Here is a 21,752-nt window from a genome sequence, read left to right on the forward strand (position 1 = left end):
GAAATACTTTAAATTTAACTCTATTTTGAATGGATTGTTGTTGTTTTTTTAACTAGAGACACACTGATCATAATTTCCATTCCAATTTCCAATCTCCAGTATTTTAAAATGACCAGCGCTATGAGTCTCGTGCTGATGAGGAAGTCTAATTTCCTCTTTTTGTGCCGTTCCAGGGCCGTAACCTGGCCGACTTGCGGAGGAGTCAGCCCAGAGGAACCTTCACCATGAGCACCACCCTGCGACTCGGCAAGCAGATCCTGGAGTCCATCGAAGCCATCCACTCAGTGGGATTCCTGCACCGCGACATCAAACCGGTAAGCAGACTTTACAGAGATGAGATCACCACGTCTGACGTGCGGCAAACTGCCCGGGATCTGAGTAATCCGCATAGCTTTCTTATTTTAAAAAGGCAGAAACAACAGGATAGCTGTCGTGGTTTGAAATACAAAATGAGGGAGATGAAGGTCAAGTTTTGTATGTCATGAGGGATGGGTCATTAATTATTATAATTTCATTGATTCATCGGCCAGACGATTTATCTGTGCCGATTTTCTTATTTTTGGGAGATCAGTTGATGGCACTTACATGTGAAGCCGATCTTATCTAACTAAGCAAAAGTCTGAAAATCAGCCACTGTCCTCTTCTGCTCTGCAGCGAGAGGTTTGACTGGCAGACCAGCCCATCAGGTTGTGTCTCTGTGTTTCTTCTTAACGACATTCGCCCCACTGTTACCAACTCAGCAACTTTCTTGCTATATTTAGCAACATTTTAGACAAACAAATTTGCTATCAGCCAAAATGGGAATCAGGAGGCCAGGCTTTTTAATGATTGATAATCGGCGGTTGGCCAGAAAACTGCAATCAGTGCACCGCTAGTAAAAACTGTCACCATAATGTGACAGCTTGTTATGAAAAATATAATCTGTGTGAAAAGATGGATCTCCTTCACCCTAACCCTTTTTTTTCACATATTTTCACATAGTGACAGTTTTAACAAATATATAAAAAATATATTTAATAAAAGTTACATAATGCAGCTTTCATGTATGTCTTTCTTTCACACATTTAAATAAAACAAAGCAGTAATTATGTATTTGTGTAGCTTTAGTAAAACCTTTTTTGGATAGTTTTGTTTTAAATCTTCAGCACATTTGCCAGTTTCCAAATGAAGTTGAACTCCTCTCAACTTCAAATATCTGCTGCGCTATAAACAGCCAAACAAAGACAGAACAGAGGAAGCAGAGGGGAATTTTTAAGAGGATTTGAGAACCTTTGTGCTGATTCAATTTGCATATTAACAATGAGAGCTGGAGCAAAAGATGGAGGACAGTGCTGATTAGGCTGGTAGGATTAGGAATACCAGATTAGGGGATGCAGAAAAAATCCCCTGAGGGGTTTCATCAGACTGCATTCAGTTTGGATCCATCGGTCCTAAACCATTCGTTTTTGGGCTGCATTTAGTGGCAGAAAGTTTGGAAATTATAATTTGCAAGGTAAAACGGAATAAATCTACTGATTAAATCAAATTATAGTGAAGCAGGAAGGCAATGGATGACACTTGGGTATTTATTGAGGTGATTCTTGCAAAAACTCTGAGAACCTGTAACGTTTTATTTGGATGAAGCAGGAGCAAATTGGAGATAACCACTGAAGAAATTTATAAATATACGGCAACACCTTTGTAACAATAATGAACACAGACAAATGAACTGAATATGGCAAGATTTATAGAACATAAATAAACAAGTGCATCAGCAAAACACAAAAAAGCCAAAAACCAGCATATTATGAAATAGATCATAATTCGTGTTTAATGAAATTGAAGATTTAATTGAGTTTTCATATAAAATATTTTCATTACTGCATAAAACATGTGAAGAATTTACCTAAAGCTGTGAATGGCTACACTGAGAAAAGTAACATTTTATTTTCTTAAGAATAAATGCAGAAAGTCTCTCTGAGCTTAAAGGAAAATATCATGTTTTTAAAAATTGTTTCTAGATATAAAAGAGAAACTATGAAATTTTGTCAGTGTCATAACAAAATTACAATCTCATTTAAAAGTGACATATTTACCTCTGATTTTCCAGTCATGTTGAGACGTTAAATCTACATGAGATGAATTTGTTCTCTTGTCTTTTCCAGTCAAACTTTGCGATGGGCCGGCTCCCCTCCACTTACAGGAAGTGCTACATGCTGGACTTTGGTCTGGCGCGTCAATACACCAACACCTCTGGAGAAGTTCGACCGGTAAGGAACCGTGATAATCTATCTTTCTCTTTTTCCCTGGACAGCAATAGCTTCATCGGAAGGATCTGGAGGCACTTTTACAGTAACCTCAAGCTCTTTTTCTTGTTTTATTTTCAGAGATTTTAGCAAACAATATAGTTTTTGTTTTATTTTTTTATGTTTTTCCTAAGAAGGTCAAATTCATTAAATCGTACAATCAAAAATGTGACAGTTCGTTATGAAACAGAGAATCTGTAAAAAATCAAGTTCCTCCACCGTCTCCATGAGCTACTACTGCTGTCTGTCTCCAGCCAGGAGGAGGGTCTTAGTGCTGTCAATCAACCTCATGTACACACAGCTAAATGCGCTAATGGTGGAAAAACAAACCATCATCTGTTGCCACTGCAGAGAGCGTAGCAGAGAGCAAGGTGGGTGAGGAGGGGATGAACAGCTGCATGAGATTGTGATTGACAGCACTAAGACCCGCCTCCTGGCTCTGATTGGTTGTTCCTAGTTAGCACTGGAAGAACGTAGAAGCTTGATTTTTTTCACAGGTTGTCGGTCTCATACCAAATTGTCACGACATATTAGCAATTTCAACAAATATGTAAAAGAAAAACTTATTTTTAAAGTTGCGTACTGCAGCTTCATGTCTAGTGCTTCACTAAAAGTGTACAAATATTTTTTCATTGGGTACAAATATACAACTGCAATGAGCTTTATCAACAATATATGTGTGCAGATTGTTGAATTTATGATGCAGATGATAATTAATGTCTTTTAATGATGAAGACGGGGCTTTAAACACACAAAGCAGCAGAATATCTCACCTTTTAGGGTCTGAAATGTATATTTTCCTTTCATACATGCCATTATTTTAGGCGTATTATATTTAAGACCAAATTTTAAAGAAAATGTAACATTGAAACATCAGACAGTATTTTAAAAGAATCATAAATTCTAATATAAAAGTTAGTTGTAGACAATAAATCAAACTGTAAAAAAAAAAACGCAACAATGCAAGAGTTTCAGCAAATATGTAAAAGAAAAAAATCTATTTATCGTTGCATACTGCAGCTTTAAGATGTGTACTATAACATGAGGATGTTCATATCAAAATATGCTGTTGGTTTGGAGAAAAAGTGCTTTACTCCTTCCAGGTCCATGTTGTGTTAAATTCACCAGAAACATCCGATTACATGCAGAAGCATTGGCACCTCACCGACTGAATCCGCCATTCATAGAAAACACGCCTGACCAAAGCGTCTCTAGTGCTTCACTAACAGAGTAAAAGTATTGCAAACCTTTAACCGGCTCATGCATGGAAAGCTCCAGTGCAGCTGACCCACATTGTGTGCTGAACATCAGCAGTCTTGTCTGCAACAAACTGTCTCCTACATTGTAGAATAGCAGCATTTAGCATTTAATGTACACAATTTCTCCTCATGGAAAACGTCTGTGAAACCCACACATCATACAGCTTTCAGGATGGCGTTTGGGTGAAATAAAACATCAACTATTTTCACAAATAGCACAAAGAGCAAGTGAAAAAACACGTTTTTTTAATCCTATGATCAGTGTAGAGTAATCTGGTCCAGGTTTTGAGAACCATGTTTTTTGATGACTTAGACAAATGAGTTCACAATATTTTAATTTTATTTCTTATTTAGTGGAAACACTGCATTTGCGAATTTATGCTTTTTCAACATTAGCTGAATATCATCAAAGTTTTGAGCACATTGGTAATGGGAACACAGCTAATGATTAGGTCCTAATCATGCAGTTAATTCATTATTTTCTTCATTGTGTATGAATATACAACTGCTATGAGCTTTATAAACGAGAAATGTGTGCAGATTGTTGAATTTATGGCAGATGTTCTTCTGATCTAGATGATAATATCTTTTAATAATGAAGACGGGGTTGTATACTCACAAAGCAACAGAATATCAAAGTTTTAGGGTCTGAAATGTATATTTTTCTTTCATACATGCTGTTGTTTTAGATTTAATATGTTTGCTGAGACCAAATTTCTAAGAAAATGTAACAGAAACAGAAAGAATCAGAAATTCTAATCTAAATTTTAATTTTAGACAATAAATCAAATTGTAAACCCCCCAAAAAGGACTAATGTATAACAATTAATATCTTGTCTTTTATCTGGTCAACTGAGTCTAATCTAACTCCAACCTCTTTATTTAGTTTAGTTGGCTTTCCAACTAAAAGCCACATTAACTTTTAGTTGGCCATTGGCTTTCTAATGCTTTAATGATGAGTTCAATTATTAATCATTTAATGATATTTTAAAGGAACAGTCCCCCTCCCTGTGTGTAAAGTGGGTGTGTTTGCTGCAGTGCAGCATCTCATCACATTACTGTCTCGTCCGTGCTGCCTGACATCCTGTGTGTCAGTGAATCTCTGGGATCAATACCAAGTCTCAGGGATTGTTCAGACTGTTTACTGAAAAGAAAAGAAAAAAACAAGAAAATGAACTGGATGTTTGAATGTCTAAATGTTTTCACTGGTTTTGAGGAAGAGATGGAGTCAGTAGTCACTGATCTGCAGTGAGTCTCTTTCCACTTCACCTCTCGTTTATTTTCTTTCTATCAGACTGAACTGCGAGTTATTTTTAGATCGGTTAGTACGTGAGGTGCATCCATCTACTGTTCCCTCTCCTCTGCTGCTCTCCTCCTCTTTCATTTCATTTTCTCCCATCTTCATCCTTTTTTTTTCCCTCCAGCCGCCACCCCTCCTCTTCCCTCACATCCTTCCCTCGTCGTTTTCTTCCCATCGCTTGTCCTGCAGTGTTGTGCTGCGTCTGTTGCAGCAGTGAGATGAATATTTGATGCGTTGGTGTGCGTCACTGGGCGAGACTCTGAATGCTGGTCTCTCCTGCTTCCCTCCCTCCGCCCGTCCTGTATTCCCCGGTCATCCTCTTCCTACAGCTGAGTCAGTTCTTTCTCTCTCTCCTTCTTGTTTCTACCCATCCATCTCTCCTCTTCCTGTTCCTCCCCCATTTTTGTTCTTTTTCTATCGCTCCAGCTCTTCCGTCCATCAAGCTCGGTCAGAGGCGCCTAACTGATGGAAACAGCACTTCCCTTGGCTAAAACTAAAACATCTGCTGACATTTTCTTCTTTACTGAAGGGGCTGAAATGATTCATCAAGTTAATCGTAATGGACTAATCGTCAACTAGTTATCAATTAATTGTTAATAAAAGTATGCAGACCAAAAAGGGCCGTTTGCTGAAAGAACAGCATATTCAGAGCAAAAATTTAGCCAAAACAATATACAGCTCTGTAAAAATTAAGAGACCACCTAAAATGATCAGTTTCTCTGATTTTACTCTTTATAGGTTTATGTTTGAGTAAAACTGAATTTTGTTCTTTGATTCAATGAACTACTGACAACATGTCTGAAATTGCAAGCAGAAATTTAATATTTATTTGCAGTAAATGAGAAATGGTCAAAATAACTAAAAAGATGTAGGGCTTTCAGACCTCAAATAATGCAAAGAAAACAAATTCATATTCATTTAGAAACAAAAACACTAATGTTTTAACTCAGGAAGAGTTCAGAAACCAGTATTTGGTGGAATAACCAGGAGGTTTTCAACACGGTTCAGTGCAGTGGCCTCTTCATTTTTTTACAGAGCTGTATTTACTTTTTGCATTTAATGAAAGAAATTGTCTGTAAATATGTTGAGCCCAAAATGCATCCAGCAGAATGATTTTAGCTTCACCTGCTTCAAATTCTGTAAAGATAATCTTCTTCTAGGCACAATTTTCTATCCAATTATTAGTCAGTTAAATAATCAACAGATCAGCTCTACACTGTTTGATGTTAAGTCCGGCAGAAAGAGCTGAACTTCTCACATTATAGAAATTATTTTTTGCTGCAGATGCATCCTTTGCTACAAATGATCAAGTTTATGTAAAAAAAAAAAAAAAGCTACTTCATTGCATTTTACACAAGAAAATTTTTATTTCAAAAGGAACTTAATTATCTGTTGCAACTTTTAATGTATTTCTGATGTAGTGTAAGAAAGGCATAAGTGGTTACATTTTTTATCCACGTAATCATTGGAATAATCTATGGATTACAAAAATAATTGTTAGTTGCAGCCAAACCTTTCTGTAGGAAAACAGCACCATCTAAAGCAGGAACTCTGAAGTCAGTCATTAAAAAACGCCATGATCAGGATCCATTATACTTGGAATATATGGAATAATCCATAATCTATGATGAATTTCCAATTTTTAACTTGAGGAATACTGGTTTTCACATGTAAAATGTCAGTTTTTTTAAAGCATTTTGTATGAATATTCACCACAGGAATGCAGTGAATTGTTGGTTGAGTAATCAGTTTGTATTTGTTCACAGGTTTCCATATAAAGAGTCAGTTCAGAAAGTTTCGTGTTATGTGAGCGGTCAGATGCTCAAACTTTGTTGCTCACCAGTCATCAAGTTTTTGTTTGTTGTATTTTTTTAAGCTGTTATTTATGTTCTGTGACTTTTCTGTTGCTTTGTACGTGTGCACTGTGTTTCATTTTGGTTATTTTATGTTTCAGCGTCACTTTTGTTTTTCTTACAGTTCCTTTGGACTTATGATTTTGACGTGCATGCCTCCCGTTTCTCCGTCACCTCCATGAATCCCCAGGGATGTGAGTGGTTTCTATAGCTACCGAGGGGCCGCACCACCATCACCAGCAATCCAAGAAATTAAAACTTGAATATGAAAAGAAAAATTATTTTTGGTTTCAATTGTTTAACATAAATTATTTATTCTGGAGGTCAAATCAGTCGTAATCAGTCATAGGTGGCTTTCTTCACACATCTACCACTTGTCCAACTTAAGATATGAGATTATCTTTCAGTTAGGGGCTAAACCAAAAAAAATCCACTTTAGTGATATCTGATTATTTTCTTTTATGAGAAAACATTTAACAACACAGATGGTTAGAATACACAGCTGTAAAAAGGTGTTTAATTTCTTCAGATTTCTTAGGTTTTCCCTGTGTCAACACACTTAAAAGCTGCAGATCAATAAACTAGCTTTAATATCTAGCACAAAGATTTGTGCTGGTTTGCACTGCAAACATTTTTGTGCCGTTCTCATTTAAAAGATACTAATAAATGTTTCCAGAGATCACTTATTAGCCTCCCCACCTTCTTCAAATCAGACAAAATTGGTGCCGATGAACTCTACAACGTCTGTGCAGCAAAAACATTTAGCCACATTCACTGTGGCTAAATTCAAACAATTCCCCAAAGAAAGCAGCCAAGATTTCTAAGCAGCGATGTGAAATCCAGCTGCAGTTTCCAATAAGCTTAGGCAGCAATTATGTTATATTTACTGAGGTTATCTTAGTTAAAATAAAACATTGAGGCGTGATACAAATAAAAAAAATCTGTAGGGGAGCAAGTACTGTTTCTTGACACTGTGTGTTCAAGCATATTTTATTTGCATGGTGAAGAGTTGCTGCAGGAGACGTGCTCTCTCGTAGTCAAATAAAAGGAAAACTGGAGGGGAAGCTATCTGTTACTCCGGCCCATTTAAGCACACACTTAAGCTTTTTGTGCGGCTTTGCATTTGGAAGTGATGCAGACGTAGATCCAGCGCTCGCCTGCAGAGCTTATATGAAAACCTTCTTGTTAGTTTGTGTCCCTGGAGCACTGCAGTATAATTTTCTGCTTATGAATTGAACTTCATGGTCAGTTTCTAAAACTGGAGGCTGTGTAGTTTCAGTCTGACCTTTTAACCTCCTTTTTGCTACATTTTTTTTTGTTTGGTTTGGTCTGAACGTTATCTGTTTGCATCTGGAACATAAATCCGAACCAGGAAAGGACACTTTCATTTTATCTCATTATTGTGAAAGATTTTCTACGTTGTATTGAGTGTCTTTAGTGACACACACTGGGCCTTTTATTTAATCTAAACTCTCCAAAAAATATGGTAACAAAGCAAGTTGATTCCAGTTTGAACACATAAATTAAAATCAAAATATAGAGCCTAAAACCACTTGTGACTATTTTTCACTTCCAAGGATTCCAACTACTTTATAATGTTTTATATAGTAAAACATTATAAAAAAATTGATCTCAAGTCTTTCTTTATGCCTTTCAAAGTGACACTTTGTCTGCTTTTCATCCATTTTCTATCTACCTCTCAGATTTCTGAATTGACGTGTAAATTCCAATTTTAGTCAATTCAGTCTCTGTAAAGTAAAAACGGCAGCACTTATCAAGGATTTTTACAGCCGTCCTCGTGGTAATTATCATTAATAATTTATCATAATAAAGAGTTTCTGAAACAAGTCTTTTCAAAGGAAGGAATTATTACACAGGACATTTTAAACCATTTTACTGCATTTAGAGCAGCTAGCATCTCCACATTCACTCCATGGAGAATTTAAATCCTTAAGGATTAATTGGCTGAATCTCAAAATAAAATATCCTCAAGCTTGTCAGTCTTCAGTTTTCCTTGCTGATGTTTATTGTAACTCAGTCTGTTCTCCCAGTTTGTCTGAAACCAATAAAACCAGAGTGCCATGCAGTTTGCGTTCACTGTCGATGTTCAGAGCTAAAGTGATAAATCTTTCCATTTCAGTTCAACCACAACAAGCACAGAGTATCTCTGAGGAGGTATAGCGTTTGATGAGTTTTGTTTTAAACTTCTGTTTGGCGTATGTTGAAAAAAAAGAAGGAAATGATGGGTTGGTGAGTTGTGATGTGAACATTTGCTGACTCACTTTGTTTCATTGTGTGTTCAGCCGAGGACTGTGGCAGGTTTCAGAGGAACGGTCCGCTATGCCTCAGTAAACGCCCACAAGAACAAGGTCAGTCCTGCCTGCTTCCTCATCCGACTTTGGAGTTTTAGCATTTGAATTAAAGCGGGAATTGTTATGTAAAACCAACTTTTTTTAGAGCTCTACATCATGTTATAATGTTATTCTCTCGTCAAAACCATACCTCAAGTGTTGCTTTGATTTTTTTCATGCGCTTTTGAGAAATCCTTTAATCTCCATGGCAACCATTCAGCTGTGAAAAACGCCTGGTTGGACCCAGCCCCGCCTTTGAGACGCAGCTCCTCCTCAGAGCGTCCGCCTCACGGAGCAGCCCTTTCCCACTCAGACCCTTCAGACTAGCCAGCAGCAGTTAGCAAACACCTGGTGGAACTGCACCTCTGCTGAGCTCATTTTACAAGTTACACTAGTAAAAATGTTGTTAACAAGTTAATAGAGGAGCCATGTTGTAATGAATTCCTGAAGGCACAGTTCCAGAAAGCGCAAGAGTTTTGAAAGAGACAGAAGCCCAATTTAAAGGCGTTAAGTTACGAAGTAAAATTTCTTTACAGTCATATTTCATATGTACAGCATTTTTATAACAGCTGGAAGTAACACAGTTACTTGACTGTGCTTTAAAACACATAATACTGTCCATTTAACCCTCCCACGGTCTTAAGCGATGGGGTCATTTTTACTCTGCACGCAGTCTGACACAGTTGCACTGACCCTGTGTGCGCTTGTACAAGTTTTTTTTGTTTTTTTTTTGTTTTTTTGAGCGATTTTGGAAACTGATGGTCTGATGGGACAAACCCCTATCAATTCCCTGCTGTTTGACCATGGCATCATTTGCTGCTCTCCTCCTGAGCTGCTCTCCTAACACCACAGGAGGGTTAAATAAATAATTTGCTGAATGAAGCCAGCATTTCTTTTGACAGTAATCTCAACATGATCTTAAAGTTTTTTTTTACCTATCCCAACAGGAACACATGCAGTTCTTTTCTGAGTAATGCCTCTTGGTGTCTCTTCAGGAAATGGGTCGTCATGACGACCTGTGGTCCCTGTTTTACATGCTGGTGGAGTTCGCTGTTGGACAGCTGCCATGGCGGAAAATCAAAGACAAGGTCAGAGGGTTTTTCATGAACGGGATGACACCTTATCCATTCACACAACAACTTTTAGAAACAATAACGACAAAGGAGTAGTTTGATTTAACGTCTCTTTTTAGCGTCGTCGTATGGCATCACATTCCTACCAAAAACCCTGAGCAACTTATTAAGCAATCACAACAACAGCACATTTATTGACAGAATGAGCGCATGTAATCTTTAAATATTAAATGATTGGTGTTTTGATCAGTTACTCAGTACTTGAGTTGACTTTTTACCAAATACCGTTTTACTCTGACTTGAGTAATTTCTTGTCAGCCACATTTTACTTTTACTTGAGTAAAATTTTTGGGTGCTTTACCCACCTCTACCTGGATAAGACAGGCAGCAGATCAGTGAGCAATAATATCCAACTACAGAAAATAAAACTTAAAACTTGTTACTACATTCCCAAGAATGATCCTTGCAGAACATTATCCTGCTGTCAAATTGTTAATATAAAACCATCAAATCAGAGAAGCATTTGTAATGAACTTTGCCTTTGAACTGATTGATTCAGTTGTGATCTATGAATTTCACCAAAATGTCAAAAATCTAATACGACACCAGTTTTATTTAAAAAAAACAACACAAATTGTTAATTCACAAAGGAGCGAGGAATATTAACAAAACAGCAAATTTGGATGTCCATCATGCAGTTTCATCATGGACTTAAACAACACACAGATAAACTACATTGTAATCAAGTTTTAGGCTGATGTTTTATTTTCTGTTCAGGAACAAGTCGGTCAGATTAAAGAGCGTTACGACCACCGGATGCTGCTCAAACACATGCCTTCAGAATTCAATATCTTCCTGGATCACGTCCAGGCCTTGGACTACTACACCAAACCAGACTACCAGGTACTGCAGGAGCAGCCATGACTGGACTGTTGGGAGCAAAACCAGCACTGGAACACAGATTCATGTTTATTTATTATCTTCTAGCTGTTGATGTCAGTGTTTGAGAACAGCATGAAGGAACGAATCATAACCGAGAACGAACCCTTCGACTGGGAAAAGGGAGGAAGTGATGCAACGCTGTCAACCAGTGCCTCCACTCAGCCACAGCACAATACCCGACCCACTGCAGCCATTGTGGGGTAAGACAGATCTGTCTGTCTGTCTGAATTCAGACAGATGTCTGAATGTCTCTCTGTCTGTCTGTCTTGCAGGCTACTTAGCTACCTGGTTAGCTAGCTAGCTGGTTAGCTGTCTTTCCAAGAGTACTTTTAATAACACAAATTAAGTCCAGTATATTCCTGCTTATAATTTTTGAATGTGAATCAAATCTTCAAAAATGTTAATCCTTTGATACATCAGATAAATTATCCATCCTCCTAACATTTTAGTTTACTTGCAAAAACATTTTAAAACATGAAATATCTTCTTAAGAAAGCAACTGAGGTTTTCAAAACGGCTCATTTTCCAGACACCACAAAATATTAACTTATAACCAAGAAACGTATGGATTTTCTTTTGGGCTGTTTTTGTAAGCAGGAGAAACCCAAGCGGAAAGCATAAGAACAAGCAAAGTGGGAATTTTGCACTTTAAATCAAAGGCCGTGTAGATCAGTGCAGAATGAACACTAGAGGCGATGTCCAGAGAAATGCAAAAGTTAATGTCAGGAAATAAGAAACATCTGGGATCCTTTATAAAACTGCTGGAAGTTTCAGTTTAAGCTGAATATTTTGCAGAATGAATTTTCTTTGTAAAAGAAGCATTTCTTTTAGTTTCTTAGATATTTTTTGTGATGTATCCTGGGTCTGTTTCTTGCTCCAGAGCCATTGTGACGCCGGTTCCTGGAGATCCGCAGAGAGAAAACACAGAGGACGGTCTGCGGGATGAACATTTCAGCGATCAGGAGAATGCGCCTCCTCCGCCACCGAGCCGGCCTCCGGCAGAGACGGCCACACAGCAGAACGTCGGGGAGCCGGGAGAGGCCTGGGAGGACACAGACTTCAACCGCAACAGACTCAGGATCAGCCTTAACAAGGTCTGAATCTACAGCCTGGTTTTAGTTCAACACTTTTTATTTATCAAAAAAGACTATCACAAAACAGAGCCAGTGTAGTTATGGCAGAAGCTGAAGTGTGAAGCGCTTATAGAAAGAAAAATAATGATATCAAATAAATAAATGAATTAAATAAGAACCCAGCCAGCATGCCTAGGTGGGACCCATGTGGGGACAAGGAGGGCAGACTATATGGGTCCCATATGGGTTTTTCCGCGGGTTCCACGATGGCCCCACATGGGTTTGCCCATGTAGGGCCACAGCCCACATGGGTGCTACATGGGCCCTAATTGGACAAAACCCATGTGGGCCACCACCATATAGGGCCCATGCAGGGCCCATGTGGGCTCTGGCCCTACATGGGCAAACCCATGTGGGGCCATCGTGGAACCCGCGGACAAACCCATATGGGACCCATATAGTCTGCCCTCCTTGTCCCCACATGGGGCCCACCTAGGCATGCTGGCTGGGAAGATGCTAGATATTAGTATTTCCAGTAAAATGCAAGTTCTCCTCTAAATCTGCAGTATGGAACTTTTCCAAAATAAAAAAAAATATTTGTTGAAACTGTAACATTTTATTTGAAGCAGTGTGCATAAGACTGGCATAATACTGTGATGAATATTAAGGCGTCTTCAGGAATGTAATGAGTGTTGTCTTGAAGTGTCATTCGGTAAATAATACACCCTTAATGCTAACATGTAGTCCATTAAAAGTGTGAACTGTGCCTTAAATTAAAGTGTCATTATTTACCAAATGACACTTCATGACACAATCATCAGACTCTTTCATGTTTATGAATATCAAGCTCCTCTGCTTTCTCCCCATCAGCAGAGCCTGTTGTGATTTCTAAGGCTAATTAGCATGGTCACATATGATGGTGGATAAAAGGTTTTCCTTTAACAATGAGTTGTTTCTCCACCATTGGCATATTTATGAGCAAGTATATGACTGACAGCAGTAAGACCCTTCTCCTGGCTCTGATTGGTTGGTTTTGGCTGGGAGGGGTGGATTTCTTCAGACATTAGCAGCACAAATAGGAAGTGGAAGAGATTGATCTTTTCACTGGTTATCTGTCTCATATTAAACTGTCACATTATGGTGCCAATCTTAACAAATTTGTGATTTTTTTTCTTCTTTTAAATAAAAGTTTCGTATTGCATCTTCACTGAACAGGTAGTCCACCAGAGGTCGCCAAAGGGCCTTAAAGCTTTTAGTTTTTATATTAATTTTGCACTTATACTTTCCATTAGAACATTTTCAAATATTTCTATGTACCGTTGAGTTACTGAAATTTATCACAAATAAAGTTTTTCAGAATAATTGAGCTGTTTGTCATTGGTTTGTTGCTGCTTGTTTTTAATTGGCTTCATGTTGTTTCTCAGGGAGCTGAGGAAGATGAGGCGGAGCGAGGGGCCTGTCCAGTGTCACCAGTTCGAGGAGGAGGCCCGGAGTCACCGACAGGTCAGGGTCGGTCTTTACGGTACCGTCGGGTCAACAGTCCAGAATCTGATCGCCTGTCTGCTGCTGAAGGCCGAGTCGATGGCTATGGACAGAGGTAATTAGATTGCAGCTGCTTTTCCATTACAAATGTGTACAAAACTTTGTCAATGCTCTGCTAATGTCAAAACAACACAAATTTTCAATTTCCATTACATAAGAAACGCAATTAAAAGCACACATGAATAAGTTTGTCAGTAAAAATCATCATCCTACCACTACATCCTGTCGTCTTCCTCATTGTGGTTTGCGCCAGTGGCAGCATCTGGTTATTTGTGGAAATTCAATGCAAATATTGAAGAAAAAATTGAAAAACGTATTACTATACCATAGGTAAAATATCTTGTTATAAGTGAAATAATCTGCCAGTGAGACCAGTACTTTTTCAAATCAATAGTAAGGAATTATTAACGTTAAAAAAGCTCCTATATGTTGCTGAAAAGGTACTTGTAAGTTATTTTTTTCTTATTTCAATTGTACAAAGATATTTCAACTAGAAACAAGGTGAACACATATTTTAATGGATTTTTAACTTAGATTGGACAGTGCAGTTGTTTGAGGTGAAAGTTAAGATTTTGTGTTTTTGCAGTTTATCTAAATAAAGTAATTAAACCGTAAACACATCAGAGTCACATGACGATTTGTGTTTCCTCCAGGTCTAGGATGGACATGCTGGGCTCTCCTTCTCGTCACGTTTACTCCTCCCAGCCGGCTCAGATGCTCTCAGTTGACCCCGGTTGCCGTGGTGACCGTCAGGCCAGTGGGCGCCAGGAGGTGTCGGTGGCTTCTGTTGACCAGGAGGCGCACAGCAACGCTTTCATCCGGTCCGTCCCGCTGGCCGAGGAGGAGGACTTTGACAGCAAAGAGTGGGTGATCATCGACAAAGAGGCGGAGCTGCGGGACTTCCACCCCACCACGTCAGGAACCACCGACGAGGAGCCAGAGGAGCTCCGCCCGCTGGAGGAGCAGGAGGAGAGGAGGAGGCTCAGGGCTGGAGGTAATGTTGCCAAATTAGTCCCCTTTTCCAAAGTCACAGTAAAAAAAAGAAGGGGTTGTATCAGGGCTGGGCAATAAATCGATTTTATTGATTAATCAACTTTTCGGTTCCAAAAAAATCACCTGCTTGAGGGCAAAAGACTGCTCACTATTGATAAATACAATCGTCTTTTTGCCCTCTAAAATTGTGCACGTGTGAAATTTCTGCATGTAGACAATAACATGCCCGGTGTTTGTAGTTCAGAGTGACATCAGCACGCCCAGGGCCGCCATCTTGTTCGATGAGCATGTTTTACAACTTCTATTTATTTGGATGTTAAATTCATGTCAACTCTACGATGGCGTATTCGGTCCAGGCTGGGATTTGTTTTTGTTTCGTCAATTACGAGAATAAAGTCATTAGGAGGATGAAGTTATAATTTGAAGTTGAGAAATTCTGCTTCTTATCAAGTCCTACTTTGGTATTGCTTTTACAGATAAAGGAATTGGCAGATTACGTCACTTATAACAAGACATTTGACAAGACATGTTATAAGTGAAAAAATTGGCCAATTATTAAGGAGTTATTAACTTAAAATAAGTTCTCATCTTTAGATGAAAAGTTATTTTCAAGTGTCTTATTTCAGGTGTACTAAGCTGTTTGCACTATAAATTAGACCAAAATTACTTGGTAAAATTTCCTGTTTTTGCAGTGTAAAGGCTTCAGACCCCTGAGGTAGGGGAGAGGTTGAGCTGCAAGTGGTGCTGATAGATTAGATCACCCTGAAAAATGAAAACAAAATGCTTCAACATGTGGTTTTCCTGCAGGAGGCGAGTTGGTGGTCCGTCCCAAAACTCACACTCGCGACAGCAGCCGCGGGATGCTCACGCTAACGGAAGAGGAGGCGTCAAGAAGAAGCGGCGGGAGCCCGGCTCAGTCACCGTGCCACTCGCTGCCGTCGGGACGCCCTCGCAGAAGAGAGTCGGAGCCCACTGGACCTCAGAGACCGGTAAGAGACCCAGTCATCCAATCAGAGGAGAGAGTCTGGTGGTATGCGCTGGGGTTGGACAGATGAGCAGAGCGATTGGCTGCAGCCCATGTTACCGCTGCAGCTGTCGTAGTGAGGCGCTGCAGCCACCGTGACTCATTTTTCCACTTCCAACATGCAGTTTAAAGGACAAATCCAGCATGACACTACATTTTGCTAATTCCCACGTTTTGTCCTTTAGTCCTTTGGTTCATAATCCAATTGAAGGCAAAAATATTTTTATCAGTCAGTCAAGTTTATTTGTATAGCACATTTCAGCAACAAGGCAGTTCATCATAAAAACACAAAAATACAAAGTCATAGAATACAGCCAGCAGGTAAGAAAACATTTTTACATTTTGTCAAGTGCCATTATCACACATCACATATGTTGGTCAATGTTTAATTTATTGTGTTTCAAAAGCAACTCTAAACAGGTTGAGTTTTAACTTAGTGTTTCAGCTGTTCTGCAGTTTTCTGGAAGTTTGTTCCATATTTGTGGTGCATAAAAGCTGAATGCTGCTTTACAAATCAAATTTTAAATGAAAGAAATAAGATTCAACATTAAGATATCACAATAATTAAACATTATTGGAGGGTGAATAAGTGATACATTAAACTTTTCATCTAATTTTTGCATCATTTGGTAAAATTTATATTACAAATATTTACTCTTGGCACCTTGAGGTACATCCAGCCAATTCACATTCATGTTTTATCAGACTAATTATCAGGAGATTGGCTGCATTATCTTCTGCATTGTGAATCATTTATATTTTACTTTACTTGCATTTTATTTATTATTTTACCATGCAGCAGAACATTTGCTATTAAGTGTTTACCTAAATAAAATTACATATGAAATAGCTAATGCTTTGGGAAATCAAGAAACAGCAAATTAAGTTTACAGACTAATTAAAACTAACTAACTCTGTGATCAGAATTACAGTTTTTTGGCAGAAATACAGGAACGGATTTTATGCAATTTCCAAATACAAAAAACTTCCCTTGCTGAAAGTGCATTACAGACAACCCACTTTCTTTTAGGATATAAAGCAAAACATCTGGATTCAAGCTGGAATTGTCCTTTAAAACTCCCATGAGAAGCTAACGTACTCCTGCTGGAGTGTGTTTGCAGCTTTAGGCAGCTCTGTTCAGCACCTGAACACACCGCACACACACGTGGAGCGTCCACCAGACTGTCCATTACAGTTTGCAGACTAGCTAGCACAGTGATCATTTCTTTGTCAACTTGTAAACAGAATGAGACGATTTTTTTACTCAAAATAAAAAAAAATTACCATCAGTGAATCCAGTGTGGACTACAAAGTTGCTTTAACAATAACACTCTTCAGTGTGGATTCTATTATTGTGTGAGAAGACCTTCACGTTAGCTGAGGATGCGTAAAATGAATTCAGGGGAAACACAAAGATATTGGAAGCCATTTTGAAGGAAACCTGTGATTTATTTAAGCTGCTATAAAGAGAGACTTTTAGCAGGTAACAGGAAGGCTAAATATGTTGCAGTTAACTTCTGAATATCTTGAATGTACTGCATTTGGAAATGTTAGCAGCCGTTTTCTTTAAATCATGGTTAAAGTAAAGGTCTGCATTCCCTTACGAGCTGCTAATATCAGTTTAAAATGTGAACTCTGATGATTTTGTTTTTTTTAAATAGTAAAACCCTGTTTTTCCACAACAGCTCTCTACTTTTATAATAAATAATGAGCATAGTTCTTACATCTCTTTAAACTAAAGTTCTTAAAAACAAAAAATGGTATCTTTACATTAAACAAAAAGAAGAGATGATCTGCAAAACTCCAATTGGTGCACCTCTTCTTTTAAGCAACAGCAGGTAATTATTGGAGATTTCAGAAAGTTACTATATTTTTGCTCGCTTATTATCTTCTAATCACAAATCTTTCAAATGCAGCTTTTAGTTTTGGACAGGCATATTTATAAATTAGTAAAAGTTGGTGTTGTTCATTGCTAGCCTTAAATCAGGGAAAAGCTGAAAACCAACAGGATTTGTTTCCATTTATTATTCTTGACCTTTTTCACAATTTGTTCTTAATTTCTGAGAAACACTGTCTCTGAAAAACTGGATTTTATTATAATTGGTGACCAGCTTCTTGAATGTTTCCACTGGTATTCTGACATATATGCTTGGTAATGAGCTGCGAATCTCTGAAGTTGAATCACCCAGATCTCTAGCTCCCTCCACAGATTTTCTATCAGGTTCAAGTCAGAAGGAAAATGCAAAAATGTTAAATCAAAGTTTATTTAGGCCCAAATCTGCAAGGGGTGTGAATAATTGCTGCTGTATTTCTACCTTGGAGTATTTTAACAGTTGGAAGAGCGTTTCTTTAGCGTTTTGCTCTCAGTTTGGACGTTGCTACCCCAAGAATGCGCCTTCATGTTGGTATAAAATGTCTCTCAAAATGTCTCTCTCATGATAAAACTCAGATGCAAGGAAAGGCAGGATGTTGTGAACTAGCGCTAATCCACTCAGTAGAATTATTTGTGCATTTGCTGTTTGCATAATGAGCATAAATGCTAACCTGATTGGTGCGGCTGGTTCATGTCTAAGAGTCTTGTGATTCACGTCTTGGACTCGGTGATGAAGCTTGTGGACGCTGGCGATGCTCTGCTGTGTTTTCTGAAATTATTCACACATGATGTTGGAACACTGTAAAACATTTGAAGGTGGTTTAACTTAAAACGAAAGTCCACCTGCTGCCTTGAAAATGTAATTTAAGTCACAAGAAAATTTTATTGGTTTTAACTCAGAAATTAAAGTTCATAAAGTTGATTTAACAACAAGAGACAAGTTGTTTAAACGTTTTTAAATTTCATTGATCTTGAATTGAGTTTTAACTTAAAGCTGCAATTTAATCCAAATATTTATTTCACAATATGTAAGACAAAAAAATACTTCCTCTTCTAGTTAAGAGTCACATTTCTCTACTACTTTACTCATAATATCAAGTTAAAATAACTATTTATTTTACTTTTGAATAACTTAATTTCCTGTTTGAACAAAATTTCTGATCTGATAATGAATTTTGTTAAACAGCACAATTAATTCTGCTCAGAAACATTTAGTGTGAAAAGGAAATAAAAATTAACATTTGCCTTAAAACACAGAAGTTAGATCGATGTCACGCACTTCCATTTCACTCACGGTGCAACACAGGATACAAAACATGCCCCTGAGCATTCTGGGAAATTAAAATTAAACCCTGCCCTAAAACATCTACTTTATTCAACTCATGGAGGTTAACACAACTTATTGTTGTAAATTTATCTTTTAAAAACTCACAAATTTAGGTTCACAATCTAAAAGTCACTAAATTTATTTGGCTTGAAGAGTAGAAGACAGTAGACACAACTAAATGTGGCTCAAATGTTTTACAGTGTAGTTCTGTCAGTGAAAGCATGGAAACGTACTGTGACATGAAACCTGCTCCATATCGTACATTTAACGTTACTCTGGATGAAAACACTATCTGACTGAGTGGGAGGAAGTAAGTGTGTGTCTGTGTGATCCGAGTGGCTTATTGTGTTAAATGTAACCATTGTTTTTATTTTTTAGCTGGAGTGTTTTATTGGTTGTAGGGATGAATGTGAAATCATAATTATAATTGCGGTTTTAATTATTCTGTAATGATGAAATTGTTCCTCTCACGGTGATGCAACATATCGTTACATGAAACCTTCAATTAAAACAAAGATTTGTACCTAGAACAGATCACAATTAATGCATACACAAAGTTTAGGGATTTTATTTAATTTATTTTTTAAATGGAGATTTATTAAGTAAAAAGAGAGCAGGTTGTTAGGCAGACTGTTTTGAATGTTTCAAATAAAGACATGTTGGTTTGGTTGGATCTTCATGACGAACTGAACGAAACATTCATTTTAAATTGAAAAATATTTTTATTTTTCCCAAAATTAAATTAAATGTCAGTGTAACTTATGTTAGCCAAGTATCCTCAAACAGTCACTGTGGATCTCTGGTAGCAGTCAGTCCTGCAACCAATCTGTAGAGGCCTCTGACTGAAGACTGTTGATGTTTAACTGCAATGATTTGCTAACAGCTCAATTTCTGAACACCAGAGACAATATTCCATGGATATGTGTCCTGGATGGCACCATCAGTTGTTATCAAGCACTGCTAATCCATCTCATTTGCTTTTGCCACTTCTCCTTAAATCTCTGACTGGCCGTTTGTTTAGAAAACCAGGTAGAGACGTTAGAATCAGGGAAATGATGTTGCCCATTATGATTTAAACTTCCTCCTCTCTGCTCTGCATCCATGACGCCTTCGTTTCAAATCCTCCGGGTTCATAGGTCATAGTTCAGATATTATTTGGGCTCTTTAGATGCTTGCAGATGTAATATATGACCTTGTTTTCACAATTACCCATCATAACAACAAAGGTAAAAAATTAACACCACAAATCCTTCCAGCTGCACAGCATCCAAAACCAGAGGGAATAATTGTCAACGCTTCAACCACAAAATGGTGACCAAAGTCTACAAAAAGAATAAATTTGCACATTTTGCACTAAAAAATGTTAAAAACCAAAGAACCATTGTTTACAGTTTGAGCAGACTCTTGCTGTGTTTAGTCTAAAAAAAGCACATCTCAGTGAATTATTTTAACTTCCTTAAATGTTGCTAATTGAGTTAATAAACAGAACATAAAACATGAGCTCATTTTATGAATCGGTTTTAATAATTAGGTCGTAGAATGCTGCTGCCAGTGGATTGTACAAATAAATGTTTAACTGTTACCAGAGTCTCAATATTATTTTAATTGGATGTGAAAAAATTAGCATATCTAGATTTTGTTGTTGTCGTTGTTAGGAGTTCCAGACCGAGGCACTAAAATTACAATTTAATCTAAATTAACTGCTTTCTTTGGTTATAATGGGCCAAAATTTGAATATTTATTTACCCAAACGAAAACAAATGGATCCGTTTAGCATGTGGAAAATATGCAGTAGATTTGTTTGTTGTTTGTTACAGCAGGTTAGTGCACAGGCTAATTTTCCTAGCCACTCAATTACCCTGTTTAGCTTAGCGTAGCTTAACTGTATTTTAGTGCCAATATGCTAACTCGATTCATTTTATCAACATAAAGTGAAAATTAATGGACCATTATAGTATATAAATTGGAAACTGCTGTTTAATCACCCCTTTTTCTCCAATATGTTGTGCAATAGTCTGAGGTTGCTTTTTCTTTTTGTTATCAACCTGCCATTGAGACTAGAGATGCAAATAATTGCATGTATTATGCATGCATAATACATGCAATTAATATGTAATGTCAATTAGTGTGTGATCAGGCGCCTCTTGGCTGCTTCTCTGATTAATGCTCACTTTGCCTGGCCTCTCAGTTTATGTCAGGGATGTCCAAAGGGTGGAACGAGGACCATTCGTGGCCCCTAAACCTATTTTAGACGGCCTCCGACTGCAATTCAAGAATAACACAAATTTAGCTCCCCAGCACAGGTGTTTGATTTAGATGGGAGCTTTTAATTGGTATCCATTTTATAAGTATCCATCTTTAAATATACAGACATAGATTGATCAAAATCTTGCTTTGTTTTTCCCCAAACTGACTCAATTTTTGCAATTTTTGTCAATAAACACTTGACAAATATTTTCTTTAATTGGGCAAATTTGAAAAACCCTTTAAGTTTGGGCTCTACAACAGTTTACACATCTCTGTCCAACAAAAAAATCTGACTTCTTGATTTGTTTAATTAAAAATTTACATTATCAAGTGAGTAAGAATAAATTACAGCATGACATTTGGCCCCAAAAGTTTGTACACCCCAGCTTTAAGTGGACGGCCATGGCTTGGTGGGTTTGTGAGGAAGTTTCATATTCCTTTTATTTACTCTGTGTAGCGTTTAAGATATTCCTTTATAACCTAAACCAGCCCTGACTCACCTGCCTGCTGCGTTCCTCCGGCTTCATTATCGTTTTCTAGAAACAAACTCAAATCAGCTGGATGCAAACTGGGTTTAAACACCAGAGAAAAATGGATTTTAATGTTTATA

The 21,752-nt window shown here is 37.7% G+C and overlaps 1 protein-coding gene across 5 annotated transcripts in view; it reads left to right on the plus strand.

Annotated features, from left to right (window-relative positions):
• ttbk1a (tau tubulin kinase 1a) overlaps window positions 1-21,752 on the plus strand; it is a 65,892-nt gene that overhangs the window by 16,712 nt on the left and 27,428 nt on the right. For 4 of the 5 annotated variants that reach the window (XM_015037842.1, XM_015037825.1, XM_015037834.1 and 1 more), the window contains 10 exons: window positions 174-314; window positions 2,145-2,249; window positions 9,001-9,066; window positions 10,044-10,136; window positions 10,899-11,024; window positions 11,109-11,263; window positions 11,944-12,157; window positions 13,561-13,733; window positions 14,332-14,672; window positions 15,479-15,660. In XM_015037842.1, coding sequence (XP_014893328.1) covers window positions 174-314; window positions 2,145-2,249; window positions 9,001-9,066; window positions 10,044-10,136; window positions 10,899-11,024; window positions 11,109-11,263; window positions 11,944-12,157; window positions 13,561-13,733; window positions 14,332-14,672; window positions 15,479-15,660 — 1,596 coding nt within the window. Of the gene's footprint in view, window positions 1-173; window positions 315-2,144; window positions 2,250-5,056; window positions 5,178-6,821; window positions 6,892-9,000; window positions 9,067-10,043; window positions 10,137-10,898; window positions 11,025-11,108; window positions 11,264-11,943; window positions 12,158-13,560; window positions 13,734-14,331; window positions 14,673-15,478; window positions 15,661-21,752 lie in introns of those variants that run through there. The other variant, XM_015037858.1, reaches the window with a different exon arrangement.

This window comes from Poecilia latipinna, unplaced genomic scaffold, assembly GCF_001443285.1.
Source record: "Poecilia latipinna isolate Pla-1442-1.1 unplaced genomic scaffold, P_latipinna-1.0 Scaffold25, whole genome shotgun sequence".
Lineage (NCBI taxonomy): Eukaryota > Metazoa > Chordata > Actinopteri > Cyprinodontiformes > Poeciliidae > Poecilia > Poecilia latipinna.